Source organism: Rattus norvegicus, chromosome 10, assembly GCF_021556685.1.
Source record: "Rattus norvegicus strain SHRSP/BbbUtx chromosome 10, alternate assembly SHRSP_T2T, whole genome shotgun sequence".
NCBI classification, from domain to species: domain Eukaryota; kingdom Metazoa; phylum Chordata; class Mammalia; order Rodentia; family Muridae; genus Rattus; species Rattus norvegicus.
Genome location: NC_141543.1, coordinates 36291956 through 36315212, shown reverse-complemented (window position 1 = coordinate 36315212; position 23257 = coordinate 36291956). Strand labels below are relative to the sequence as shown.

At 42.3% G+C, this 23257-nt stretch overlaps 1 protein-coding gene across 2 annotated transcripts in view; it reads right to left on the bottom strand.

Moving 5' to 3' along the window:
* Clint1 (clathrin interactor 1) overlaps positions 1–23257 on the bottom strand; it is a 54570-nt gene that overhangs the window by 9008 nt on the left and 22305 nt on the right. For both annotated transcript variants that reach the window (XM_087572862.1, NM_001415157.1), the window contains exons 2-8: positions 18007–18111; positions 17394–17490; positions 15202–15310; positions 14213–14377; positions 9890–10067; positions 6330–6576; positions 5214–5283 (exon numbers count right to left, since the gene is read on the bottom strand). In XM_087572862.1, coding sequence (XP_087428988.1) covers positions 5214–5283; positions 6330–6576; positions 9890–10067; positions 14213–14377; positions 15202–15310; positions 17394–17490; positions 18007–18111 — 971 coding nt within the window. The remainder of the gene's footprint in view (positions 1–5213; positions 5284–6329; positions 6577–9889; positions 10068–14212; positions 14378–15201; positions 15311–17393; positions 17491–18006; positions 18112–23257) is intronic.

Sequence of the window (23257 nt, the reverse complement as noted above, 5' to 3'; positions counted from 1 at the left end):
TTTTAATGTGCACTTATGTAGTCAACTATCAGCAGACACAACTAATACTTTCTTCTGTCCCCATTCTCCATCACCACACTTACTGACACGTCCTCCCAGCAGCCAGCCAGTGCCAACCACGGGCTCTGCCACTACTGACCCAAGAGCTCATGAGGCTACTTCACAATTCATCCAAAGCACAGTGTCAAAGCCATTTGTTTTTTGCTTTCTTACAGGCACACGGAACATGATAAAATGCTAGGAGCACAAAGAGCAGCGAGCTGAACGTGCATATCCCAGACAAGCACACGTTAATAAAAACAGGGAAATGAATGCCGCAGAGAGCTGGCGCTTAATCTATGATTGTCTTCTGTTCCTTACCTCAAACATTTTGATAATGTATACTGCAAATAGAATACTAATTCCTATTAACAGGAAAGGATCTAAAAACAGATTATATTAATTTGCTTCATCTAAGCAGTGAATAAACAACAGGGAGGAAATTTCATGCTAAGCCAAGTACAGACCTTCAAATTTGAACTAGTCCAAGTTACAAAGAAGAGTCCATGCTGAAGATAAAGCAGTGAGGAACAGATTTTAAGAAGCTTTTCCTGACTGTGGTACTTCAATCTTCCCCTTCTCCCACCCACATATCGACTGTACACATCACACGTTCACAGGCACATGCAGCTTGGTTTCTGCATGACTTCAGGAAGGAGCAGCGAGACTGGGTATGCATGTTCTCTGGCGCAGACATTTTCTGAAGCACCACAAAACCACCTTTAGCTGTCAGAAGCCTCTCAGAAATTAAAAACCCATTTCTAATCGGGCAAGTTTCTCCTAGGAGGGACAGGCACAATGATGCACTAACTCAATGCCAGTGCCTATTCTCCGCTCTTCCCACATCACCTCTAAGGAGGTACAGAGAAGCCCATCAAAGTGTGCTGCACGGGGAAGGCCACTGCTGCCATTCGTGCAGATTCCCACACGACTGCTGTCATTACAAACAAACCAAACCCATCTGCCTCTCCCCAGCAAGGAGGTTATTTATCTCCTAACCAGCTGGGACTGTGAATTTTCCAGTGCTTGAAATACAAATGAAAAACCGCACACTAAGTTTAATCCAGTGCAATAAAACCTGAGGAGTCCTAACATATAGAAAGTAAGTGACTAGTTTTTAAACAATCAGCAAGAACAAATGTCTCCACTAGAGAACAAAAGGAACCCAGAGCACCAACCTCAAAGTCAGAACTGGCCTATAAAATACGCGTTCAAACACAGTACTCCAAAGGTAATGAGGTTCTTTCCTCCCAAAGACCGGAAGGCAGGGCTACTTCTATTTGGAACACAAAAGAATTTAGGAAAACCTCAAGCTAAAAGACCTGAAGTACAGAAAACAGAGATCACTTGGTTAAATGACTACAGTGTGTGACTCACAGCAAGTGCTGCTGGAGACAAGCAGAAGGGAAGGTCAGAAGACGAGCTGCCATCAACCAGAGGCCAAAAGCTTTGCACACAACAAGTGCTGAAGTCTACCTGGGAGGCAGTGTGCAAAGGTCCCCTGAGCAGCTAGGAGGCCAATGTAGCAGGAGCAGACGTGCGGCCGCCTGGGCTACAAGGCAAAGTCTCATCTTAAAAACATTTTACAAGGGGATTGGGGATTTAGCTCAGTGGTAGAGCGCTTGCCTAGCAAGCACAAGGCCCTGGGTTCGGTCCCCAGCTCCGAAAAAAAGAAAAAAAAATTACAAATAATATTCGCTAAAAATTTTAAGTTACCGTTGTATATTTAATTTGGGGCAAATCAATTGTTTTCCACATTTAAAAAGTTATCATCGTTGTCATTGTCATCATCATCATCACCATTATCATCAGTGAAAAAAGCCACTAACAACTTCCAGTAAACACAGCTTAAAGACAACTTCCACTCGAATGAAAGATGATGCACTAAGGCTGCCCCACAGTGCTTCCAATCCACATTAAAATGCAGCTAGGTTCAAAGGATAATGAATAAATTTCAGCCCTTAAAAAACTGTTTTTAGGGGTTGGGGATTTAGCTCAGTGGTAGAGCGCTTGCCTAGGAAGCGCAAGGCCCTGGGTTCGGTCCCCAGCTCCGGAAAAAAAAAAAAAAAACAAAAACAAAAACTGTTTTTAATCTTGGCACATGGGAGGGCAGTGCAGGCCTTTTATCTGAGCACTGATGAGGCAGAGACAAGAAGATCTCAGAGTTCGAGGCCAGTCTGGTATACAGAATGAGTTCCAGGACAGCCAGGGCTACACAGAGAAACCCTGTTTTGTACTAAGCCCTATTAACACAGTTTTTCTCGTTGTACTGCTGACATGTTTCTCCCCACTCTTACTCAAGAGACATACAGCTTATAGGACAGTAAGTTAAGACCTAAATTCCTTATTCACAAAGGGACAAAACCTACAAGGTTGACTCACTAAAAGAGAAATGGAATGGTTTTTAGCATTCTATTTTTGGTTGGCTTAGTTTCTAATTTTAATACCTATTTTCCAGCACTGACTTAGGAAAATGTTCCAGTAGACATGAGCTGTTTATGTAGGAGGCGCTAAAGCATTGCCTTAGGAGACTGTAAAGGAGATTACGATGGAGCATTTACCAAAACAATCTCAAGAACAAGATGATATGCAGCCTGGCTTTCACATATGCAGTTGTGAATTTGGTCAGATAGTCTTCAGATCTTAGCAGATATTCTTTAAAGTGCTAGCAACCAAGATGTAAAGACAGACAGACAGACAGACAGACACACACACACACACACACACACACACATCTGGCAGATCCTTTCACACTCACATGTGCAAGTGCTAATATTTAAATCTAACTTCCTTCTGTAGCAGAACTTCATTTAAGATCTACAGTTAAATATATATATTTCAAACGAAGTTATTAAAAAGTAATTCTGATGTCAAGCTATGTACAGTTGCTTTAGGGATATTATTAAGCTAAATTTTAAGGGCAAGAAACCTTCCGGATTTCATTTAGATTCTGCCTCAGTTACTCTATTAACTGCTGTATGTATGTAAGTCAGTCTACCATTTACACCAGAGGAAAAAAACCATTCAAAGGTTTTTTTCTGCCCAAAGTAATTTTCTGTTCAAAGTAATCTTGGGATCACAAAGGAGGAAGGCCACGCCCACACAGCTGACTTTCCAGTTATTTAGTTCTTCCACTGTTCCACAGATGCATAAACAGAGCCTTTCAATATTTCATGCCAGGAAGTTCAAAATAACTGACACTCTCTGACACTATGTCTACATTACATGGTTGTATGCTAACTACCAGTTCATACTATAGTTCAAATCTTAAATATACAAAGACAATACACATCAGTTGTTTAAACAACCCAGGTGGCTTTCTGTCATTCTGAGTATGGCAGTCTCTCTAGGTCACAAGTAATTTTAGGACACTTATAGAAGGATCTCAGAACTGGGTCAAACCAGATGCCTTCCAAAGTTTATTCCTAGGCCAGTACCTTCATGACAGCATGAAAGAAAGACAAGAAAGGAACTGGTGATTTTATAATCACTAAGGTGTCTGTGAAAAATAATTTCTATCACGGACTTGTGCTTAAAGCAAACAAGCAAGTCCAAAAACAGTTTTGCTTTTGAGAATTATTTACACACAACTTGAAGAACAGCTGCACTTTGCACATTAGTTCAACCCATATCCTGCTGATCTACATTTTGATTATAATCAACTTTAAACAGCCTCAGAAAAACTATCTTTAAAAAGCTCTTATCTTGAGCCATTTCTATTGGGGGTACAGTAGTTTATTGAGACCAATCATCAAGTGCAATCCTCCGGTATCAATTTACTTGCAAACAAGTTATTAGGAGTTACTCAAAATCTAGCACATGTTGAGACCACCAGGAAGAAACCCTTTCTCACTCTCTCTTCCGACAGATCTGGGTATGGTGCCAGGTTGCTCTGGAACGCCTCAGGCCAGGAGATCCTCTCGACTCTTGCTTGCTAAGAACTGTAGCCACAGGTTTGTGCACTCCAGCAGGGGCACAGCCCTCTTATGATGCACTTGGTTGGTGAGGAGCTACACACATATTCACACAATGCCCTTCCCTCCACAGCACCCAGCATGCTTATAACTACTGCCCTTTGACTACCCACTACTTCCTTTATTTGACTTTTCCAAGCCCTAAGAATTCCATTTTAAGCATCCGACTAGTGTCTGGGTCAGCACACTCGAAAAAGAAGTAATGAACAGATCTGCTTTGACAATCATAAGGATGCTTTAGGGCATGTCAGGAAAACATGCAGAGTAACACATTTTTATAAAAGAAAAATTTAAAAGTGAATATTAATGTAAATTTTCACATCTACAAAACGTATCTTAACAGCTTAAACATGCAAACAAAGTCTCCAAAATCTTTGTGAAAGACGTCATAAGCATATTAGACTCTGAAGGAATGGGCAGTATGGAGAGGAAGCCCTGTAAGCTGAGACCTGCCACGGTAATCTGAGGTCAGGTTTACCATTCACTGATACTTGCTGACTACAACCAATAGTTTTCCTCCCAGGGCCCAAATGTCAGAATGTTTAAAACTGGGTGAAATCCTTTCAAAGCTTTGAGAAATGGTATATGCATGCAAGACCAAGAAAGCCAAGGTAACCCCTCAGACTCACTTATGGGCATCAAAGAAATCGGGGGGGGGGGGGCTATCAAATTATCACCTTCTCTCTGTTAGGCAGTCAACTAACTCTCTCCAAATAGCAGAGAACGCTCGTTAATGTCACATTAGCAAACCCAGGAAGTATTTCTGTAGGACTGAAGAATCCAGAGTCACACAAATGCTTGGCAAATGCTCTACTAATAAACTATATCCCCAAACTCTTTTTAGGTTTTATTTTGAGACAATGTCTCTTTGTACAAGCTGGCCTTAAATCCGTGACCTTTCTCAATGATTACAGGACTGCATGACTGCATAACTATACCTGGTTAATTGTTTATCTCCCCTCATAGCCCTGGCTGTCTTGGTACCCACTATGTAGACCAAGCTAGCCTTGAACTCTCAAGAGATCCACCTGCCTCTGCTTCCCAAGTGCTAGGATTAAAGGTGTGCACTACTATACCCAACTAGAATTTTCTTCTTTTAATTACATTTTTCATATAGCACTAAAAAGAAACCCAAAAGAACAAAAAAGCAAGAAAACAGAACCATAGTTTCTGGAAAGAAGCAGCCACTGTCAAGCTTACCTGTTGTCTGGCCACTGCCATCAAACAGGTCAACGAGGTCCCCTGATGACTTGCTGCTCGGCACGGATGGCTGAAACAGCGGAAACAACGAGCAAGGTTACAAAGACCTCCAGAACTGACAGAGATACAGTAATCATCTCAACAAGGCTAGATTGAGATTTCTAAAAGAAGTAACTGGCCTTGAATCCTTATGGAGGAGGAGCAATCATCAAATCACTCTTCACATAACAAGCACCGTGAAATCCTAATGGATATGTCTTTTTTCCCCAAATGTGCTTTTTAAAAAATAGTCTTAAAACACTGTATTAAGGGAACACATATGTGTGCATGTCTGCACACAAAGGTGGCACCAGATCTCTACAAGTGGAGGTATGTACATCGCAGGTGTTGTGAGCTGTCTCGTGTGGTCCAGTGAAGCAAGGCACCCTTTCCCAACCCCTCGCAAAACATGGTCTTGCCCTAGGTGGTCTTGAACCGAATCCTACTGCCTTAGCTTCCTAAGTGCTGAAACTACAGGCAAGCATGACCAAACCAAGTTCCAACATCTGAATTTTCTTCTACCTCACTTCTCATTGTCCTCCCCTCAATCTGGAAAACAATGTGCTTCACAGCAAGCCCGTTTCAGTGCCTCCCTGCTCTCTACCATTTCTTCAGCCTTTCAAGGGCTCCCATGGGGTTGGGGATTTAGCTCAGTGGTAGAGCGCTTGCCTAGCAAGCACAAGGCCCTGGGTTCGGTCCCCAGCTCCGAAAAAAAAAGAAAAGAAAAAAAAAAAAAAGAAAAAAAAAAAAAAGGGCTCCCATGCTTTCCCTCGTGACTGTTGTCCAGATTAGCCGTGCTGCTGGTATGAGATAGGGGCAGACAGGCTACCTAGGATTCACAACCTCCCCATGTGCATGGCAGTGCCATTTCTACATCTCAGCAAAGTACAGAGACAGTCACTCAGCACTGTGACAGGTGTCTTAAAGAGATCTCGTTATTAGTGACTGAGCAGGGCCTGCCAGATGATCTATAATTGATATGACTGATTAAAAGGCCCCAGCTGACTATGGCAAGAATTCTGAAAACGGTGTACAAGAATAAGGCAAACATGCTGTGTAGACCCGTGTTGTCCACACCTTCGCTGATGACTGAGGCGTGTGGGTTGAAGCGTTTTGATCTGGGCTGGCTTTGTCCCCTGTGTAATGTGCTGCTGCTCCAAGATCGATGGTTTTGGAAGGGTTTGCTGTGCGCTTGTGCCGGGTGGTGGTGGTCTCTGTGGCCTGTGTGATGTGGATGTGCTTCGTCGTCACCGTCTCCTCTTCATCTTTGAATTCACCTTTGGGAGACCTGCCTCTCCTTGCTTTCTTTTCCTCATCGCTGTCACTAAAAGATATTAAAAATGAAACAATGTAATAAGGCTTGGGAATACTGTAAGAAGGAGTCCTTAGCGATTTGAGGGAAGGAATTTCAAATGCACCAACTCCAAAACTCTGCACGTTGTTTGACAGGATCGACGCAGTATTATTTAGGCTGCTGAATAACTGTGTGCATGTGGAGGGAGGGAGAGGGACGCGCACAATTCCCTAGTTAAATCTAAAACACACGGTGGGGGGGGGGGGGGACATGACAACGACGACGAGGTGAGCTAATATGCAAAAAATGCCTAAAGTACCTCAGTGCTTGTTCCAGACGTAAACTTAACTAGCAGATAAAATAGTGGCACGATGTCAGAAGGGCATCTCAGGCAACAGACATTCACCCCCCCGCCCCCCGCATTACTGATTTTCTTAAAAGACAAAGTGAAGCCATGCAGTCTTAGTTGGTCCCTATCTCACTATATAGCCAAAGATGACCTTGAATTCCTTGATCTTCCTGTTTCTGCCTCCCAAATGCTGGGTTAGAGGCTGTGATGCTATGCCCAGCTTCTACAGCTCATTTTAAGAATTCTGTTATAGATTCTCATGCTCTAATCTGAGAAACATAACACAGTGTGGCAAAGATGAGGCAGGGGGATGTGCACCCTTGTAATCTTAACACTTGGAAGGAAGGTTCTGTAGCTTAAGGTCAGCCTTGGCTCCACAATGGTTTGAAGCCAGCCTGAGCTATCAGAGACTGCCGCAGAGGAAAGAAGATAATACGACAGTGAAATTTCAGCGGTCAGCTTAAAACCATATACTGTGTCAACAGTCACCTGAAAATGAACCCGAATGTGAAGCAACTGGTTTTTACAATTGTGCTGCACTTTGCTACTGTTACATCAAGCATTACATAACTGTCAACTGTAGAAACTTAACTATATTTTAAATATTTCTGAAACAATTATTTTACTCATGTTAACATTTCAAGTCAACCAATCAAAAGCTCTATAAAAGCGAACCTCTAGGAAGCAAGAATCCAGGATTTCCACATGCTGGGAATGAAAGGAGTCTATTCTCTAATGTTAAGTCACTGAGTTTTTGTCTGGGATTGAGCAGGCGAGTGGGAGAGAAAAGACAATGTGTGTGTGTGTGTGTGTGTGTGTGTGTGTGTGTGAGAGAGAGAGAGAGAGAGAGAGAGAGAGAGAGAGAGAGAGAGAGAGAGAGAGAGAGCGCAAGCAAGGGACAAGAACCTGAAGTATGTTCCATTATTTATATTCCCTAGTTGTAGGATAGGCAGTTTAATTTATGAATATCCTAAAGTAAAATGCTTGACTTTCCCCTTAAACTATGAGTATCACTGATGAACTCTGACTCCAATCTAAAGCAATCTCAACTTAATACAAGTCACTTTGGGACTTAGATACATCAAGGGTCAGAAAGCATAGCTTATAGGCTGGCAAGAAGGCTGCACACAAAGCCCTGAGTCACATGTAACTCTGTCTACAGCATGCTGTTTTCTCACCAACACTTGAAAATGCAACATGCACACATCACCAACTGGTATTTGGAATATAGTCCGGATCTTTAATCTGAATTCTCCGGATCAAAGAGGTAGAACTCTTACCCATCCTGCCTCAGACTGGCCATCATCAGCATCACCCAGGCAAACAAGGAAGGCAAAAAAAAAAAAAAAAAAAAAAAAAAAAAGCAAGCAGAGTTCAAGGAAGAGGAGAAGAAGCCCCTAAGGATATCAGAAGAAGGTAAAATAGAGTAGGACCACACACTGCTATATCACTAAGACCCTACACCTCATCCCCCACTTCAAGTCAGGTCAAAAACTTATACATAGGACACAAGAGCCTGTGTAGAATATTAATAAGGGAAGACAGGAGAGTACTTAGACACTCTCTCTCAGGCTGCAGTGTTACACCTGCAGGCCTCTGGTAGAAAGCAGATACGTTCCTATTACTGATACTACTGTTCCTTCAAAGATTATGCCCTTACAAGTCTTAAAAAGGGCATTCTAGAGATTTAATGGCTCTGGAACCACACTGAATACACTGAACACAGGTATTTTGAAACCTTTTTAAAATCTGGCTATAGTTTTATTTGAACTTCATTCCCATGAACTGTAATCTGAACTATTATAAATGTATGGGTAGGAAAAAGATGCTAATTAGTTAAAAAAAAACAAAAACAAAAACAAAAACCAGCACCAGCACCAGCACCAGCACCAGCACCACAAAAAACCCCAAACAAACAACAAACTCATTTTCCACAGGTCCATGCAGACTGAGTGGGCCTCAGGTTTTACTTCTATTGTTTGATGTCAGCTTATTATAACTGTCCTACATCAGAAGATGAAGCTTATAAACACAGGCCTGTGCGACTCCAGGTGCCTACCACTACTCCAGGTGCACCCCTGCGCAGGATTGCTCTGGTCACGTGAGCACAGGACGGCAATACTAAGTCTCAGGTAGTTAAATTTTAGCCTTTAACCTTCTCTCCAACGTAGGCTTCATTATCCCCTTCCCCCACACCTTATTTTAGACCATGGAACCGTCTGATGTCCAAATGTAAGATGACAATTATAAATTTTAGAGAGGGTAAAAATCTCGAGGCCAAGACTGAGATGCCTGAAGAAAAATGTAGAGGACAAGAACGGTTAGGGACAGACAGGAGGTGCAGACCGCTCGGAAGAGTCAATATTACTAGCACTTAGGGCTGACCTAGTATCATAAAACTAGGTGACTGGCAACTTTATAAATGGCTCCACTTTTCTTTTTATAGAGGGCATTTTCAGGGAGGCGACATTTGTTACTGGAGAATACTGCATGTTCAACATGGTAACCTCCAGCCTAAACTGTACACTGTAACTACAGCTTATCAATACTAGTTTTTCAGTTAAGAAATGTAACACAGGGGTTGGGGATTTAGCTCAGTGGTAGAGCGCTTGCCTAGCAAGCGCAAGGCCCTGGGTTCGGTCCCCAGCTCCGAAAAAAAGAAAAAAGAAGAAAAAGCAGAAGAAGAAGAAAAAGAAAAAAAAAGAAAAAAGAAATGTAACACAATTATCTTGAAACCATGAGAAAGAGAAAGGGTATGTAGTGCCTTCTGTACTTTATGATCAAATTTTCTGTGTCATATAGATTTCTCTAACAAAGTGTGTTTTTAAAAAAGGCTAAGCTTTAGATAACAGCAATACATCAAAATTAAACCAAACCAAACCAAACCAAACGGCTGCGTAAAGCAAAGCCCTTAAGCAAGTGGTGGAGAGGCGGTGGAGAGGCGGTGGAGAGGTGGTGGAGAAGTGGTGGAGAGGCGGTGGAGAGGCAGCGTACCTGCACCTTTCCGGAGAGTCCTCCCGGTCTTTCCTCCGGAACTTGCTGATGGTGTCGTCGATTGTGCTCCCGATCTTGTCGCTCAGCTCCCCTAGCTTGTCACTGAATGGAAACGCACTCTTGTTCTTATCCCACTCTTCGTCCCATTTGGACTTGGGCTCAGGGTCATACCGTTCATCTGTGTAAACAACGAAGAAAAACAACTGAGGATATTAAATCTGGAAGGTTCCAGTGTCCTTCCTTCTCCTAAGAAAATTATTTTTAAGGGAAAACGAATCTCCCACAGTGCCACACAAACACAACATGGTGCAGCCCATGCCAATCAAAAGCCTGTCTTCAGGTAACTTCACAGCCTTGATGGACAGGACAGATCTGAAGCCCTTGAACACTGCTACAGGAGTAGATACAGAAGCCATTCTATAAACACAAGACAAATGAACATCTTTCCAGTTTTCTAAAGTCATCCAATGAGTTCAATGACTATTTTATTCTTATCTTAATGGTTCTTCATTTTTAGACAAATATAAGCCAATGACAATATCTTAAACAGAAAGTAAGGCTATGTGCTGTGGTCCATGCCTATAACCCCTGTGTTCAGGAGATGGAGGCAGAGAGTGCAAGTTCTAGGGCAGCCCAGGCTCTGCACAAGTGGATGTGCGTCCAACAAACAAACAACAGAGAAAGGCAAGAAAGCGAGTTTGGGGGTGCAGAGAGAAGGGAGAAGGGGAGGGGAATAAGGCTGAAGGAGTGAGCACACACACAGAGCAAGCTAGCAAGACATGACGGTAAACTACACCAGAGCGAAGCTCAGTGATCATTTGAGAGCAAGAGTCCAAAGCTATGCAGTGCAGCACAACACAATGAGATCACCATCTCAGTAACAGGTGAAAGAGGAAGGAAGGGCAGACAGACGCATGGACCCAAAGGAGGAGGAGGGAAGGAAATTGACTGACTAACTAACCACTTAAGCACTGTTTCCCTAAAAGAACTCTGGTCTGAGCCCCATGACCCAGTTAGCTGAAAGGACCACATCCTTTAGTACCAAGAATGCAAATGAATGGAGTGAGGCATGGGAAGAATCCTGTAATTTTATTAAAAAAAATTCTAATTCTCCAAATCTTCACACTTTAGAACTATAAATGCTCTGAGCAGCTCCGACTTGGTGCTGGTGCATCAGAGAACCTCTGTGTGAGTCTGGAGTAAAGAAAAGACTGCAGCCCGGATGTAGATCGCTCCTGAGAGACACAGCCAGAATACAGCAAATATAGAGGCGAATGCCAGCAGCAAACCACTGAACTGAGAATAGGTCCCCTATTGAAGGAATCAGAGAAAGAACTGGAAGAGCTTGAAGGGGCTCGAGACCCCAAAAGTACAACAATGCCAAGCAACCAGAGCTTCCAGGGACTAAGCCACTACCTAAAGACTATACATGGACTGACCCTGGACTCTGACCCCATAGGTAGCAATGAATATCCTAGTAAGAGCACCAGTGGAAGGGGAAGCCCTGGGTCCTGCTAAGACTGAACCTCCAGTGAACTAGTCTATGGGGGGAGGGCGGCAATGGGGGGAGGGTTGGGAGGGGAACACCCATAAGGAAGGGGAGGGGGGAGGGGGATGTTTGCCCGGAAACCGGGAAAGGGAATAACACTCGAAATGTATATAAGAAATACTCAAGTTAATAAAAAAAAAAAAAAAAAAGAAAAGAAAAGAAAAGACTGCAGCGATGTAAAACCCAAACACCATGATCTGTGCTGGTGCTTGTCTGAGGCTCAGTGGAGATGAATTATGGACACAAACAGAAATTGCCTATCTCCATCTCCAAACTGAACTTAAAAAGCCAAACTGGGATGGAGGGAACTCACATAAGGTTTGAGAAACAGAAATAATGAGAATGGGACAGGTTGGGAAATGACAAAGAAGGGCAGCTAAAGCCCTTGTTCACAGTGAATGATGGCACAGGTACCCTTAGGTTAAGTTCTTAAACATACATTGCTGAATACCTGCTAGAATCTGGAGCTAGGAAGACAGTTCAAAGAAAAGGCCCAGGTCACACGTGTTAGCTTACAGCCATTACACTAGGCTCATCCCAGGGACACAGCAACGGCTTATGTCAGCTGCAGCAGATGTGGGGTGCATGGACTCCCTACAACTCATTCTCTCTTCCGGTGTTCTCTTTCTGTCCTTCTCTGTGCCCCCTCTTCTATGCCCTCATCTGTCTGTCTGTATACATGTCCACTGGTCTGCCTCTACCCCTTCTCTAGGCCTGCATTCCTCGCCTTTTCCCCAGTAAAGCCCCTTTATACCAGATCTACTTTATGGAGTAATTTCTTAGGGGCACACCTTGGCATGGGTCCACCAGGTACCCCCTCGAAGCATTATATATCATAACAATGTGAAGCCCAGGGCTCAAACCTAATTGCTGTAGAAAGAATAAATTACCGAGTGGATAAAGGTCATCATCTAATGCCAGAAGTAAACCCACACCAATTAGTTAAAGCTACTGAAGGTCCAAAAAAGCATCAAAAAACTAACAAAGACTGTTAACACAAACATGGGCTGTTCAGCCCCATCCTAATTCAGAAGCTGCGCCAACCCACAGCGACCTGGTTGGCAAGCTCACTCACGTTCTGAATTCCCTGGATCCAGTTTCATGTAGTGTTGGTAACAGAATGGGACAGCAGCACTTAGAGGGAGGGAGTAGGATGCAAGCAGCAATTTAGCAACAGAAAAAGCCAAAGATCAAAACGAGTACTTGAACACGTGATCCAAAGCCTTTTCACTGTCCTGGAGAAGCCGCTCCAAAATTTCATGCTTTACTAGAAAAGACACACTCTTGACCAGTATATAGCCTGGCTTCTATGTGATATATGACATAAGAAAGATTGTTTTTTTGCTGTTGGAAACATCTTTTAATACTAATTAATGAGGTATTTTTTTCCTCTGAGAGCAGGCAAGCAAAGGAATAAAAGAATGAAGATATTTTACAGGCCACCACAAGATGACAGACTTTTTTTGAGATAAGGTCTTACTACAGATCTCTCGATGGCTTGGAATTACACACGTCAACTGTGCTAGCTTTGAACTCGACCTCCCCCATCTTAGTGTGCTCCACTACACCTGGCAATAGGGAAGTTCTTTTACCTCTATCCACTGAGAAATGTGCAACCTCAAAGACTCCAAACACACACATAGCAGATGCAGGTGCTGGAACAGGTGAGCCTCAATGACGTACACTAAGGCTGCGCGCGCGCGCGCGCGCGCGCGCACACACACACACACACACACACACACACACACACACACACACACACACACACACACACACACACAGAGGTTAGGTACTGTCACAGCTCACAGAGGATGGGACAGGCCCAAAAAGAATTTTTATCTTTGTGTTTCAAGCATCTAATGTACAATTTATAATTTAATTAACACTAAACATTGGGGGGCTGGAGAGATGGCTCAGCGGTTAAGAGCACTGACTGCTCTTCCTGAGGACCTGAGTTCAATTCCCAGCAACCACATGGTGGCTCACAACCATCTGTAATGTGATCCAATCCCCTCTTCTAATATGTCTGAAGACAGTACTTACATAATAAATAAATCTTTAAAAAAACAACCCAATAAACAGTAGAAACAATTCAAGTTCAAGCTACCTTCTGGGAGGGAGAGGTGTGGTGAAGGGAGAGAGAGAATCTGGGTCTATCTGTGCAGCCAGAACTAGTCTCCAACTTACTATCTTGCTCCAACCTCCAAAGTGCTAGGATTGCAGGTGTGCACTACCACATCTGGCTTCAAACTGCTCTTCACTGTAATTTTCACTCCTTCGTAACAGCAAAGAAACAACAGACACACAAGAAGATCTGGCAACACAGTCAGTCATTTTTCTGACTGGATTATACATTGCTTAAATTAAGGGAAGGGAAGTGAGGTTTCATGGACTTACAGGAAACTTACCTATTTGGAACCACAGCTAAACTGGCTTTGAATTAGAAAGCCAAACTGGCTGTCTGGAACTGTTAAGAATTTGCTTCTGTAAGAACTCTAATCCTAAGGAGGGTGTGCACCCTTTTTACTCTCTGATTATCTAACTAGCCAGTATCTGCTAACACCCTATATTTTGGATTCATAATAAAATCAGAAAGATTTAGAAGATCTGGGAAAACAGGAGTCAAAATGATACCATATATATTTTAGAATTCTGTGTATTACTAGAAAAACCCCCAGCATTTTGGTTTTTAGTATTTCACTGACTCTTACAAGAATACAGCTGAGGCTGAGTAAGTGAGGGCCATGTGGCAGTGGCTTAGCCCTGATACTCACTGTATCGGAATCCGCCAACGCTGTCTGAGGAGACCCCGACATACTTGTCTTTGTTCTTCTTTGCTTTCTTCCTCTCCTCTCGAAGTCTGTCATCATCCTGTGCAAACTCAACCAGCTCCTTCACTTTCTGTCGGATGTTTATACCTTGATCCTTGCCATGCTCATCTTGAGGACAGTAAAGGAGAAAGCGAATTGTAAGAACTCTTAGTGTGCATCAAACTCTCACAAGAGTAGAAACAAAAATGCTTACATAAATAATGTCAAATTTTAAACTTTTTAAGGAGGCAGATTATGGCATTAAATTCTAATTTGACTTAATGACCCTAGACAACAGAACTAGTCAAGATCAATCCATGATCTACTAAAAGGATTACCTATGATGATGTGTGGAATGCATACAGCTCGAAGTGTTTTCTATCATTTAAGAAATGACCACTCACTTTTAACACTCTGATGGCCCAAAAGCACCCTAAGTATCTTGTTTCCCCGAGATATCACTAGGACCTAGTGCAACTAAACCCTGACATTTTACAGTCGTCACAAGGCGGGCAGGCTCCAAAGGAACCGCTCCCCGCCCCGTGCTGCCTTCACATTCAGAACACATTCTGGCCTCGCACAGTACAAACTCTCTGCTGGGAGGGGGCCTGGCTTCAAACACATGTGTGTGTTTTGGCGTTCTAACCTTCTCTTCCCACATGATTAAAGCTGTTCCTTTATGGACACCACAGGGGACCAGTCTCTGGTGCATATTTTAATATAAACCCCAACACTCATGTTGGGTTGGTTCTGTTGTTATTAGCCAGTCCTTTCTGCAAGCTCCTGTCTTCACTAATTAATACTCTAGGGCCCCACGCCTTGGATTCTGCACTCGTCACACAACCAGCGAGAGTCACATGCTAATTAGAGCAGAGAAGCTTCCAAGCTGGTTCAGGTGACTGACAACTCCAACTACTGTTTTAATTTGCTTATGAGGGTTTTCTATTGCTCACCTACAAAGTGGTAATTTTCCAGGGATCGCAAATCATAAATGTGTTCTCTGGCGCTTGTAACAACTCGCTCCGATCCATTTCTTATGAGGTAAGCTAGGAGCAGCAACGACTGTGGAAATATAAAGCACCAAATGACTGAATGGAATGAGCTGGAAGAGCTTTGGTACACAGTTAAACACAAATTCCAACATTACTAGACGGTCGTGGTGAGGAGTGTGCCCTCCCCTTTCTGTTAGACCGAAATACAGTCTGAACTTCAACCTCACGTTCCTTGATATCTAGTACAGAAAATAATTATAAACTACCGAGGCAACGGTCACTTACATGGGAGGATCCTTCTGTCTCTACAAGCCCCTGAAGCAGTGTCCTCTGACAAAACCTAATTCTGATGCTAATGAGGTTTCAAAAATTTTCAACAAAAGAAAACCTTGAGTATTGCAGAAAACTTTGCAGAAATGTTAAGTCAAGGATGCTAACTAAGGGCATGCTTGAAGCTAACAGGTCTGAGGTTAGCACTGTGATGGGCCGTGCTGGAATTAGTTGTGCGTGTGTGTGTGTGTGTGCGTGCGTGTGTGCATCTTTCTGAGGTTGTGAACACAGCAGGGACCATTCATCTGCTTTCTCAATGAAGCCTCATTTCACCATGACTCTGGGTCTGAGGGTCTATGCAGGGCAGTGACACGGGTGCAAACTTACATTTACTAGTAACTATCTGGGGGTTGGTTTTGAGGCAGGGTTTCATCATACCTCTCTGGCTGGCCTCTAGTTCATGGTAATACTCCAGCCTCAGCCTCTTAAATGTTGAGATTATAGACCGGTGGTCATCATAAACAGATTTCCTATTTTTTTTTTTTTGAAAAAGTAGTACAACAATCTTTAAAAGCCCCATTTTAGAAAAATTGTACAATTTATATAAATCTCAGAGAATATTTTAGGAAACAAATATCACAAAAAAAAATCACAAAATTTGCAGGACATGGCACCACGTGCCTTTAGATTCCTAGTAGCTCAAGGCATAGTCTACATACTTAGTTCTGGGTCAGCCAGGGCTACAAAGAGAGACTCTGTCCTCCTCAGTACCCACCAAATTAGAACAGGGAGGGGGGCTGAGCAGAAGGACTAATGGATAAAGTACTCCTGTGCAAACCTGGGTACAGAAGCTTGGATCCCCATCACCCACATAAAAAGCTGGGCAAACCTGGCTGCCGCCCGTAATCTTATTGAAGAGACAGGGGTCTCAAGCAAGCTAACCGAGTCAGAAAGCTGAGTGCAATGAGACCCTGCTCATAAAGTAACATGGAACATTTGAGGAAGACACAGGAGGCAACACTCTGGTCTCTTACACACCACACTCAGATACTCAATAACAACAGTAACACTAACAACAGAAATCTAGTTAAAACAGGTTTTTAATTCTGAGAGCCAAAATGTCTCAAGTTGCAAATGTGAACACTGCTATGGTCTGCTGTGTGTTAGTAAGAATCTTATTTGGCACACAGCATGCGTTAGAAATTAGTTTTGAAGAGCAGGAAAACAAGAGCAGAGAAAGACCATCGGCTTGCTTTAGAAATACAGAGTCAAAACTAACCTAAACTAGATGAAGCGGAGGAAGAGTCTGCACAGGTGAAAACACCAGGGGGGTTGGTCTCAGCCGCAGTCCAGCCCTGCTTGTAGACCTCGCTGGACTAAACACCACTATCACACAACCACACCACGAAACAAAGCTTCACGCAGAGCTGACAAGCATGAGGCTGGTCTTTATCTCGATGTTCACAGAGCAAACATGCATATGAGTAGAGAGTCAATACTCAAAACACCTACCCAGTGGGGCTGGGGATTTAGCTCAGTGGTAGAGCGCTTACCTAGGAAGCGCAAGGCCCTGGGTTCGGTCCCCAGCTCCGAAAAAAAGAACCAAAAAAAAAAACCAAAAAACAAAACAACAAAAAAAAAAAAAAACAAAAAAAAACCAACAACACCTACCCAGTTTTAGTAGGAAAAATATTTAAGAAACAATAAAAATCTTCAATATTTAAAAGAACATAAGTGTGAAAACACTCTGTAGTACAAAGAACTGTTTATGACTGGAAAACTGGAAGCAGACACAGTCCCATCTTGGTGTGTCCTGGGAAAGTCTAGAACTCAGTGGACTGCAGTCATGACTGTCAACGCACTCATGTGGGTTCCCACCGTACCTTATAAACTCTTCTCCAATTCTTTTTGTTGTCTTTTAGCATTCGGGACCAAAGCATGTTCATAAGTTCTGGGAACTGTTCATACATAAAAGTAGCCCTGGAAGAAAGGAGTTGTCCTTAAGCAGTGGTAGCAGTGACAGCAGATGGCAGGCTTGTTCTAAGTTCTTTGGACTGCCCAAACAGCTTAGAAACAAATAAGCCTGAATTAGATTTTAATAGCATTCCTCCTAAAACAGCTTCCTCCTCTTATTCTCTATAGCACACAGAACATTTACAAGGACTCACAGTGTCATTCTGCAAGCTTTTCCTCATGGCCTCAGTGTCCCGCATTGTTACCAAGAAAAAACTGTTAATTTTTTTTACTTCAAATATTTTATACGTTTTCTTCAAAGTTTGTAAGGAAAGCTAGAGAGAGCCTCTAAACTTGGCTGATGCATCATTAAAAGCCAATTTTTAATGGGAATGGAACCTATATAAAACTCTCCACACTAATCAAAATGGATTATGCAGAATGTATGGCTGATAGTTAAACAGGTTAAAACTGAAGGCAAACTTCACTTTCTGTGTAAAGACACTGATTCTTTCTGCCCTGTTGAGTCAAATTACCACTTACTTGGCAATCTCTCCCATGAGCTGCCCAGAAGGTCCCCAAGGATCATCATTCGTTGCTTCTCGAACTTTGGACTCGATCTCTGAATAATTCATAACCACATTGGTGCTGTAGAGGAAAAAAAATGCACATATGTGCATGCACGCACATACACATATAGATACGTAAGGATTAGCATCAAAACTGAGCAACATCTGAAGACTTAGATCATGATACTAATGTATGTCTTGTTTTTAATTAATTATTCCATTCATTTACATTTTTATTAATTATTCCACTAACATGTCTTAATGAGCCACCTCTACGTAGTAGGGGGCAGCAGATCTGTGCAAAGGCTATACCAAGGATACATTACACATTTAAGTTATTTTAAGAATTTAGCTTTCAAGAATATAGAGGGCCATCAGTCCTGGCACAAGTCCAGGAGAAATGTCTCAAAGACAAATGAACATGGTAGGATCTATCGTGGAGCCAGGATATGAGCCAGGATATCCGAGTTTCTCTCTGTCCAAACTTTATAAGAGGTTAGTTTTATGTTTATGGGACTTCTGTTCTCTTATACTAAATTACAGAAGATTAATTTATAGTGACTGTGTGTGACATTTAAAAAAGACATGACACAAAGAGTATTCTACCACTGTTTAAAACTATTACCAACATTTCCTTGTATATCACTGTTTTTCTCTAACAAAAACTAAATTATTAGTTATTGCAAATCTCACACCTTCACCGGCTACCTAATATTTTATTGGAAACTACATTTAAGCTTTTCCTTCAGACATCTACTAGTTTTTTGACAAGAACACAGGAGACAGAAAACCTGACTCCAATCCTATTCCATGACCTTTGGTAAAACAGTTTTGTTTTAACCTTGGTTTCAGCTGGGAAGAGGTTATGTACCTCAAAGGACAGCATAAAAAATGGTGCTGAGCTCCACGGTGCTTGGAATATGGGCAACACTGTTAATGAGAACCATCTCATAACAAGAAAACATGCTTTCAAAGAATAAAACATGAGACAGCAAAACACTTGATTTTTTTAAAAAAGTCATGTGTATGGGGTCTGAAGGAAGAAAAGCCATAAAAATGTGACAGTGTAGCATGTCCATCTGGTGTATATAGTTCTGATCACTACTGAATGAGTATTATAACAGAAGAACACTGCAATCCAAATCTTCGGCATAAAATCAAAACTTATAATAAATGAATGAATAATCAGATTTAGACATCTACTGCTCACATACCTGCCCTTCTTTTACTATGTGGCTTTTTAGAGTCATCAAATAAGGCAGGGTGGAAGCTCAGCGCTTTTAGACCTCGTCTGTTGCTATTCATTCTTTCAAGTTCTTTAGCTTAGGTAAGACACTGACAAACAGACCCGGTCAGAACTGAGACAGTTACGTTTATACAACTGTCGAGTCAGAACAAACAGTGCGACTCCTACAGCAACACCCAGAGCAATGCTCTACCAAGAAAAGTGTCCTCTAAAACCCGGGCACAACCCCTCAACTGTACAACTAGTGTGATAATGCAACTACAAGTCACTTCCTTGAGAGCTCACAACTTCTGCGGCCCTCGAAGACTCTTAACGAAGTTTTCTAATATTCCAGAGATGATCCTGCTGACCATGACTTATGTATAAATAATGGTATTGCTCTTCTCCTTAGTTTTTATCACCAATGGAAAAAAAATGAAGGCAAGCCGGCCAAAACCAGATCTACAATTAAAGATAATACAAAATGGTAGATTTCACCTCTTGCTTATCCTGGTGGCTGAAGGGTCATGGCAATTAAAAGCATCCGAACATAGCTGGGAAAATGAGCAACACCCAGCAGCACTACAGTCCACCCTTGCATTTTGTTGCAGAGACCTCCACTAAAAGATGAAGGATCCTGTACTCCATGTACATGAAATATTTTCACCAGAGCACTCAGCAGTGCAGGGCTCTTGGAACACTACTTTCCTTGTTTGAGCAACAAAGGCCGTGGGTCAATGAGAACCCTTCAAAGGCTGGGAGCTGAAGGCCTGCATGTTGGAGCAGTGTGTGTTTAGCAGAGATGGCAGAGATCCAGAAATTTAAGAATTTCCTCATTTCCTTAACTGAAAAACGACAGGAGCCATTAAAACATAGCGTTGGGTATAAAGGGCGTCCACAGAAGGATCAGATGCTGTTACTGGGACAGCAGAAGACTAATACTTTCATGAGCATGCTGTTTTAAAGCTATTTTTTCAATAAAACTGCTGCTTTCAAAAATGATCAAAATGAAGTTGATAACATAAAGAACTCTGAATTTAAAAAAAAGGCTTCATTAAGTCAGAAACAACTGAAACTAACAACAAAGACGCCCGTATAGCACAGCCTCATCCCGCACCCACTTAAAAGCACCAATTTCTAAAAAGGCAAATATAGCTTTGGACCCTTGTTGTTTGGATAGCCTCCATCTAGGACCGATTCTTAACATTAGCAACCTTCTAGAAATGAAAAACAATTCCCTTTAAAAATGGAAATTAAAAACAACTAATAGCTTAATTCTAAATCTTCCCAGGGCTGACAGAGATGTCCTTGTTGAATTCAGTCACTAGAGGGGGCCCTGTAGTCAGTTTTTGGACACAGAAACTCCAAGGAAATGTCTGAACTTGGCTTTGCTGAAGAGCAGAAAAGCAGGGTTCCCAGAACTTGGGCAACTGCCAATCAAGTAGTTTTTACCCTTGTAGCATAAAAACATGTTTTACTAGAAAATATACACCAAGAAAAAGGGAAGTGTGGACACAACGCAGGTCCAGCTGTGAACGCAAGAGCAATGTGGTAGCAAGTGCTTTCCCCACTCTGCCTCTTCTTCCAAATTGGGTCAGATGGGTTTGCATCTTCACAGAACCATCCTGTAGTCTAAGCTACAACTTTGTTCACCCCAAGATCACGGAGTACCAAGACCCCCTGTTCTGTTAGATTCAGGTGACAGTTAAGACAGAAAGGCAGTCAGAAACAGACCCAATAACTTCGCTCCAAGCAACAGTTTCAAATAATACTGTTTTCTTTATACTTCTTCCTATTGTCCCAGTTCATCCTGATGAGCATTATTACACTCTAAGGGAAACAATAAAGTACTACTAAAATGCACAACAAATTCTGTACCACAGCTGACTACATTTTAACCACTTTATAGGTTAGGACATTCGGATGAACAACAGGGACATCATTACACGCTGTGGGCCTTGGTTTGCATAGTAGGTGCTGTGGCACAGTAACTGAAGTGTGTGCACCAATGTTGTGTGAACCAGCACTGAACAATGTAAATACCTACAACTCAACATTTTAAACCCGAACTGAGAATAAAATCCACATTTAAGTCACCTCTTACTGCTCTGTACGCCTGAAGAACTTCCAAAGGACAGCGGATAATCCACTTTTGTGAAACAGTTCTGCTCCCTGATAAATGCCAACCTTTGCACTGGTGTAGCCACACTCCGGAAACACCCACACTTGGGAGACAGAGGTAGCAGGATCAAGAGATTGAAGGCAGCCTGGAATATCCAGCAAGCCCCTGCTTCAGAAAAAGGTTTCTTTAAATGCCGCAGCACTGTAACACAGGACATCAAGTGCAGTAGGCATTGATCTGCTCAAGGAACTTTGTGTTGAAATCTCCTCTAAGTTACTGCCTCTTTTTTGTTGGTTTGTTTGTTTAACATATATTAAATACAAAGTATCTGATGAAGAAGAAAGACAGCTCAGATGTTAAGAACACTTTCTGCTCTTGCAAAGGAGGGAATTCAGTTCCCAATGCTCATGTTGGGCTATCTGTGCACAAGCTCCTGGAGCTCCAGTTAGAGGGGCCTGATACCTTTTTCTGACCTATTTTGGCACCAAGACACATATATAAATAAAGAGTAAATCTTTTCTTAGCAAGAGATAAAAAGTAAATTTTCCCCTCTCTTAGACACTGTGTTCTCTGTCAGTGTCACACACAGAGGCAAGAGAACAACTTCCAGCAGCAGGCCCTGCTTCCACCAGGGGGATCTCTAACAACACACTGCTAGTGAGAACTAGACTTCCTGAACAAACCCTAACATGCCTGACAGATGAAAACACTGTCTACCTTCACCGTCTGAACAATGTTAAAGACTCCAGACAGTGGGAGTAGTCTGTGAACACTGTTATTTTCTCACTATGGTCTAGCAAATATATACAACCAATTGCATTTTTTTTTTTTTGTCAAAATGAGACATCTTTGTGGGCAGTACACTTTAACTCAACAACTCTACAGTTTACAGAAACCATGTGTGCATGTTAAGGATACCAACTGAGGCCAGAAGAGGGCATTGGATCCCTGGAATTAACTCAAGTTATTCTGATCTGTACAGTGAAACACAGTAAGAGGCTTGGCTATGTGACTTGTGCCCAGCTATGTATAGCAGATTTGGGTCATGACAGAACTATAAACTATGTTTTTGCTACAAATTTCTCAGTTGTTTATTATAAATTAAAACTTTGAACAGAATGTCTAATAAGAAATCATTGTGCTTTAGAACTCATCACAGAGGTAAATGCAATGTCTAAGTATAATTTATCAGTCACTGACATGAGCTGATTACAACATCTAATACTTTTTCATCTGGTTCTAAACTGTCATTCTCTACAAATGCCAAAAGTGAGAAATAAGCATTCCAAGCTGGCCAGGTTAACCCGTGCCTGTTATTCCAGCACACAAGTCATCCTGGATTATGCACAGGAAGATGTTGTCTGGAAGGCGGAAGGAAGGAAGGAAGGAAGGAAGGAAGGAAGGAAGGAAGGAGGGAGGGAGGGAGGGAGGGAGGGAGGGAGGAAAGAAGAGAGGGAGGGAGGGAGGGAGGTAGGAAAGAAGAGAGGGAGGGAGGGAGGTAGGGAGGGAGGGAGGGAGCGAGCATTTCAAAACCCTCTATTTTCAACATGTGCATTCAAGAAATGTGTTCCCTTGTTTATAAGATCACATACCTAACACTCTAGGAAAATTCCCACTATTTTGTGTCAGTGTAGAGGAAGCAACACTAACCAAGTTCATGTATAAATTTCTGAGATTCATGAAAACCAATGTGTTCCACTCTGTCTAAAGTTGTCCTAAAATATAACTAGAAGTCCTGTTCCCACAAGCCACCAACTTTCTGATTTAATCTGGCAAGTTTTCAGGGAAATCCTTGAGTAATTTATGAAACAGATGTGCAAAGAAATGACATCAAAGGGACAAGCCAAGAAAAACATCCTGGTGTCAGCAGCTAAGCTA